Source organism: Armigeres subalbatus, chromosome 2, assembly GCF_024139115.2.
Source record: "Armigeres subalbatus isolate Guangzhou_Male chromosome 2, GZ_Asu_2, whole genome shotgun sequence".
NCBI classification, from domain to species: Eukaryota; Metazoa; Arthropoda; class Insecta; order Diptera; family Culicidae; genus Armigeres; species Armigeres subalbatus.
Genome location: NC_085140.1, coordinates 349,793,434 through 349,799,787, shown reverse-complemented (window position 1 = coordinate 349,799,787; position 6,354 = coordinate 349,793,434). Strand labels below are relative to the sequence as shown.

The 6,354-nt window shown below is 39.1% G+C and overlaps 2 protein-coding genes across 2 annotated transcripts; one reads left to right on the top strand and one right to left on the bottom strand.

Moving 5' to 3' along the window:
- The first annotated feature begins 1,521 nt into the window (after positions 1–1,521).
- LOC134217071 (sperm flagellar protein 1-like) lies at positions 1,522–2,041 on the top strand. Its single transcript, XM_062695828.1, has 2 exons — positions 1,522–1,663; positions 1,723–2,041. The coding sequence occupies exons 1-2, from the start codon at positions 1,564–1,566 to the stop codon at positions 1,971–1,973; spliced, it is 351 nt and encodes a 116-aa protein (XP_062551812.1). The 5' UTR covers positions 1,522–1,563; the 3' UTR covers positions 1,974–2,041.
- On the bottom strand, positions 2,021–6,354 carry LOC134217070 (UDP-glycosyltransferase UGT5-like). Its single transcript, XM_062695827.1, has 5 exons — positions 6,118–6,354; positions 3,808–4,060; positions 3,517–3,744; positions 3,249–3,464; positions 2,021–2,963 (listed from the first exon to the last, which is right to left on the bottom strand). Exons 1-5 carry the CDS (start codon positions 6,118–6,120, stop codon positions 2,038–2,040), a joined length of 1,626 nt encoding a protein of 541 aa, XP_062551811.1. The 5' UTR covers positions 6,121–6,354; the 3' UTR covers positions 2,021–2,037.

The window sequence follows — 6,354 nt, the reverse complement described above, 5'->3', positions numbered from 1 at the left end:
TGACCACATTACGACCACATTTTTTGGATTTGATCAAGTCTCGGGTACTTATTCAAAAGGACGTATGTGATTTCGTAAACAAAGATTCAAACGTCGATTTGTCCAATCTGATGGCACTACCACCCAAACCAACACCATCAACAGGTAGCCGAGGGCTTCCCCTACCTGTCTGTGGTGATGGTTTGCGTGGGAGTACTATCAGATTGGACAAATCGATGTTTGAATCTTTGTTTACAAAATCACATACGTCTTTTTGAATAATTACCCGAGAAGTATTGAAAATAGTTGAACCGTTTGTTTGAGAAACTGCATATGTAACATTTTTGGCCAAAATGAGATTTTTATATATTCTGAATCCTCGTCCAAAAATACGTATTCTGGCAAAAAATACGAAAAATTTTTTTTTGTTCAGGAATGTATGAATTTTTTTTCGTTTGTTTGAGAAACTACATATGTCCACGTACTTTGAAGAGCAATTGTGGAGTACTGCTCACATGTTTTGCACTGAAAGTGCCTCAGGGTGTTGAGTTTTGCCAAAAACTATTGATCTGTATGGAAGAAATCGAAAGATTCGGTGCAAGTTTGTCCAAAAACAGTTTTTTGATGTTTTCTCGAAATAGTGTAAAATGGACTTATGCAGTTTCTCAAACAAATGATTCAGTTCTTCGTAGAGCTACTCATAAGATCAATCGGCTTTTGACGTTTTAAGCTTTTTCAGCGAATTTATTTGAGGTTTATTGATAGCAATAAGATCACCAATAAAACTGAGCAACTAGCTATGGTGACTGCAGTCATAAATCCGCTATAAGAAATAAATAAATCCAACAAGCATGGAAATTGTTACTTGGGCTACTATTTGTTTTATTTAAGCCTTTTCGTCTTACTTTTTTTATGTATGTTCCAAATTGATCTCTAAATGTTAAAATATTGCATTTTTTTTATTATGGAAAAGACGCCCAAGAATGGTTTCACCATGGGCATTCTGACAATTCTACGGTTCTACGCTACAGCTCTGATTTCAAGACAAAGTTGTAGAGAGGATCAGAAAGTCAGCTACACTACACATGTTAAAGACAATTATTTTGAGCTTTTAGTGGAAGGCCCTCGCTTGTCATAAAACGAATTCGTTCTATCTCATTTAATTCCACCACTTGATTGTAATTTTAACAGATATGTATTTCGACCTCAACAGTAAGGCCGTTTCCAGTGTTCCGTACTTGAGTCGACTAAGTGATCGGGTTGGTGACGCAACGCACCAAGTGGCTTATTTTGATCGTACAAGTAAAACGGAAATAATTTCATATCAGTTCATACACATTTGTTGTAGAATATTTTTAGTTATGGGGTAGTGGGAAATCCAATATGATTTTGGAGAGATCACGGATTATCATCAGGACACTGTCGACTATTTTGATTACGCATCGTCATATTGAATTATTGACCCTTGTCAATGACTGTTACGTGACCTCAGGACATAGTAGGCAGATAATATTTTCTATTTGATATAATCAGTTTCGAAAAGTATCAGGACTTATCTTTACTCATTAGGTAAACACTGACGACATGTTATCCACGGAAGAACAATCCATTATTCAACAATGGTTATTTCAATTTCGGTTATCTAGCCGCATTCGGAAGGTGTCTCGTGACTTATCTGATGGAGGTTAGATTCGATTATCCAGGTTCTGCATTACATTACAATAAAATATTACGATTTTATAGTATTGGTAGCGGAAATCCTTCATCAATTATTTCCACGTTTAGTGGACTTGCACAACTACACCAAAGGTTTCGCCACCGCTCGCAAATTGGACAACTGGGAGACGCTCAACCGAAAGGTGCTGAAAAAGTTAGGCATTTACTTGACCCCGGATATCATTCTCTCCGTCACACAGGGAACTCCTGGAGCAGCGTACGACATCCTAATGGAAATTATGATCGCAGCCGAACGGAATGGAATAGAATGTCTTTAGAATAGGCTTTTTTCGGAAAAGTATATTTAAATCTCACTATTTCATTACTCTTAAAATATATTGTTCAATTATTCTTTACTTTCTTTGGATTTTTCAACTTAGTTGTGGAGATGTTCCGTTTTGGATCCTTTGGTTTGTGCTTGGCAGGTTTCACACAGAGTGCAGTGATGATTCTGGTTGTGACAAAAATAGTTAATGTCACAATAGTAAGGTAGAATGCAATTACATCCCACATTAGATATTGCCACCAGCTGATATCTACGGATGTCGCCTTCAGGTGTTTGGCACCCTTGTGCCGGATTACATACTCGATCCAGTGCATCGCTTCCTCCATCGGTGGAACGATGTTATCGCGGAACAGTTCGGATGCTTTTTTAACTAACCGGGTATAAGTCGGATTGCTCAGTAGTTCGTTTATTCGAGAACCCAACGTTATGATATTCACATCCGCAAAGTTGAGTGTCAGCGCATATCCGGCTCGTTCCGCCTTCAGAGCATTACGATGCTGATCTCCATAAAATGGAATGAACAGCATCGGAACCCCTCGATATATACCCTCTTGACTGCCAAACATGCCACCGTGAGTTATGAACAGTACTATCTTCCGGTGCGCCAGAATATCGCTCTGTGGAAGCCATTTTCTAACCATAACGTTCTTCGGAACGTTAACCATAGATTCATCTTCGAACTTCCATAGTACTTTTTGTTTGAGATTCCGAAACACTTCGAAAAATGCTTTCAGCTTGTCTTTAGGCATGTCGGAGCTTTTGACATACGATCCAAGGCTGAAGAAAATGGCACCATCAGTGGCGCTATCCAGAAATCGTTGAATGTCTTGGGGTAGGGGCTTGGCTGCCTTTATGTGGGCACCGGCTACGTTGACAAGACCGGAAATCGATGGCCTTGGAGGGGAAGTTGAAATATGACTGTTGATCAGCATTACCGAGATGGACGTTTCCAGCTCTTTTACGGATGGAAACGATTCCGGCCCTGTGGAAGAAGCGGAATAAGATATTATATTTGGTGTTAAGGAGACAATGTTTAATTGGCTGATAATTTTCTATGAACTTTCTACAGTTTGTTTACACCACGGCCCACTCTGGACGTCCGATCTTCATACTGTGATAGGCAACGGATGTTTCTTATACAATCACATATACAATTATCCATGATTCAAGTTTGAAGAAGAAGTATAAAACAGTCAAATAATGTCTTAGATCATTTACTGATTTTTGAATGATAATGAATGGATGGAGTAATGCAAATCCAACATACCTTCAATAGAAGCAAAATATTTCTTGGCCAGCCTATCCTGCCGTGGAAGGTAATAGTATTTACGTACAACGGCATCGGTTACTGAAATCAGGAAATTGTAGCACCTCTGGAAGAAGTTCATTTCATCCATGTACAACAGAATGGGATGTGGAACAAATGACCATGGAGTCATCAGTCCCATGGCTCTGTCCATAAAATCCGTATACCCCAAAGTTCCTAAAAAAAAGAAATTTAATTTTTTTGGCAGATGAAACTCTAATTGACGAACCCAATGTCACGATCGGAGCCCTGTACTTGTGGGCAAACATCAGGAACGCCTCCTGGTAGAACTGCTCCGAAATGACCAAATCAAAGTCGGTATCATCCTGCTCGATGAATTGTTGTACATTGGTATTCTCCAGGGCATATTGTGTCGTAGTGAGGCCTACCCTCCAGTATAGTGCCAAATTGGACCAGTCGCTGCTGTATTTGGAGTCGAATATATCCGAAATCGGAACTGGAACGATGAGAAAGATCGTTAGTTACTTTGTCGAAATTTGTTTACGCTCGGAACACTCACAGTAGTGTGGGATATCGTATGGTGGGTCGATCAAAATCTCTGTGTAGTTGGGATGGGCTGATTTGGCGGGAAAGTTGGTGACGGCCGTTAACTGATGACCTCGTTCCAGCAGCTCCTGGACGAAGTGGTTCAGCCAAAGCCAGTGGCTTGGTGCAGGAAATGGTACAAGCACCAGAATTTTAGAGCTGCTTGCTCCCAAAGGGCAGCCAAATGCAAGCAATGCGAATAGCAAATATTGAATCGGTGTGAAATGCTGCAGAGATTGTAAATATCAGCATTGGCTAGATTCGAGATAAGCGTTCGTTGCGTTTGAGCATTATTTGTAGAAGAGATATCAGGCTGACCGAGCTCAAGAAGAGTAAAACAAGATAAGCTGCTGTTTACGTTTTCAATGGATGGTGCTCAGAATATTTGAAGGAAATTGGGTCATGTTTTCGGGTGGATGTGACATTATTAGTCTAGCTGAAACTTTAAGTTGTTTTGTTGCTATGGGTATGTAAATGGAACCGACAACGGTACAATTTATGATCGTTCGAGTTTTCCATAACTGAACGAAACTTTCTTTCGAATAGTTTTTAAATAAGAGTTTCCTTTTCATTATGATTAAGGATACTTTTTGTAATATAGAATAAGAATGCAAATATTTTAATTATTAATAATTTTGTAGCTCTTTTCAAAGCTTTATAGAGATAAATAAACAGCTTTCAAAATCATCCTTAAATCTCATTTATCCTTTCGATTTATTGTTTTTCTTCCAGTTTCTCAGGTGTATATTTTAAAAATTATATTGATCACTATTGCTTGACGCAAATTGCAAACTTTGACGTGACGAATTCAAAGTCAAGATTCAAGTAGGGGAAGTGTACCGGTTTTGGCCACCTTAGTGCCTAAGTTGGCCAACCCTGAAACATGCTTATTTTCCAAAAACTATCCATCATTTTCCCCAGCGAAAAAGCGTAAGGGATGTATCTACTGTTACAGCTAATAAGACCTTGCGTACAGTTACCTATGCTATAAATTGCGAATCGAGTCATTTCTCCATGATTTTTTGCTCGATAGATTGGTACGATTACAAAACGATCAAGCCGATGTTTATGCTATTGCTATGAAAAAGACAAGGATTTTATTATTGACATTGAATTAAATCTCAAGGATAGTAATATTATTTTGCCAAACTTCAAAGTAATCTTTTGTGCACGCTGGGTAACATGTGCTGAAATCAGTTAGTTTTGAACTTAACGGAAAACTGCAAATTTTAGGATGGTGTCATAGCGCATTATCTTGCCTGTAATATCCCTCTATTCTTTATTTATTATAACTTCTATTATAAGATATTGAAAACTTTCGAGAGATTTTTTTAATTTACGTTCGGAACTGAAAGAGATTATGGAAAATTTTATTTATAGATTGAATTTCTTTTTAAAGGGGCTTTAAAGGAACCCTTCATAGCCGTGCGGAAAAAACGCGGATACAAAGCATGACCTTGCTGAGGGTGGCTGGATGTGATTCCCAGTCCGGTCTAGAACATTTTAAGGCTGGAAATTGTCTCGACTCCCTGGGCATAAAAGTATAATCGTATTAGCCTCATGATATACGAATGCAAAAATTGTAACATGGCTTAGAAACCTCGCTGTTAACGAGACAAGGTGGCAATGTACCAGTGGGGGATATAATGCCAGTGAAGAACAAGATTTCTTTTTGAAACTGAGTAAAACTAGAGTATCTCTTTTCTTATATCAAGCAACTTATTTCTGCCGAGGACCGACTGACTTTGTCGAAAATTGCCACAGAGCTAACCAGAAGAGCTGTTCATCCAATTGTGAAATTATAAATAAATGTCTGGTTTTGATAAGATAAAACTCTTCGCTGGACCTCCGACACACGCTCAGACGTCAATGATTGCAATTCAAAAGTGAAAGTTGACCGAAAACATACTAAATATAAATATTTAAACCATATCGTTTGCAGTCTTCACTATAAGATATAACGAACGCCGATCTCAATCTGAGCCAAAACATGGCTGGTATTAGCCGCACCGACTGCTCGGGATGTAAACAAAACAGTCTAAATTTAAAATCACTCCCCACTATTAATACTTTGCACGGCAGCACAATCATCCACGACATAAAATTGTGGAATCGCACTCTTCACTTTGACCCATTTCTGGGCCGATTTTTTCACTGTCACTGTCATCATAGAAGATCATACCAAGTTCAACACAGGAAATTCTAACAGGAAATTCTAACAGTTCAACCAACAGTGAAAGTCCTGTAAGGTCGTTGGATGTCTTCCCGAACACTGATAACGTACCATTTCGTTCTCGATTAAGCCGCAAAAGCTCCGGCCCAAATCGAGATGACCCTCCGTTAATTAGACGCCACGCTTTGTTCACGCTGCAATATTATATAATTAAACCGGCAATAGATGCCCAGCCAAGATATTCGAACCGTTTATTTTTTTTTGCGAATCTATAACCGCCGCACCAATCCGAGCGACCGTCCGTTGGTCCGTTCTCGTGGCTGGTTCTCGACGTACTGCCGCGCATGA

Coding starts and splice junctions, on each gene's coding strand:
- LOC134217071 (XM_062695828.1), top strand. CDS start 1,564: ATGTTATCCACGGAAGAACAATCCATTATTCAACAATGGTTATTTCAA. Junction 1,664..1,722: donor TCGTGACTTATCTGATGGAG/GTTAGATTCGAT, acceptor ACGATTTTATAG/TATTGGTAGCGGAAATCCTT.
- LOC134217070 (XM_062695827.1), bottom strand. Junction 3,745..3,807: donor ATACGATATCCCACACTACT/GTGAGTGTTCCG, acceptor TCATCGTTCCAG/TTCCGATTTCGGATATATTC. Junction 3,465..3,516: donor GGCTCCGATCGTGACATTGG/GTTCGTCAATTA, acceptor TCTTTTTTTTAG/GAACTTTGGGGTATACGGAT.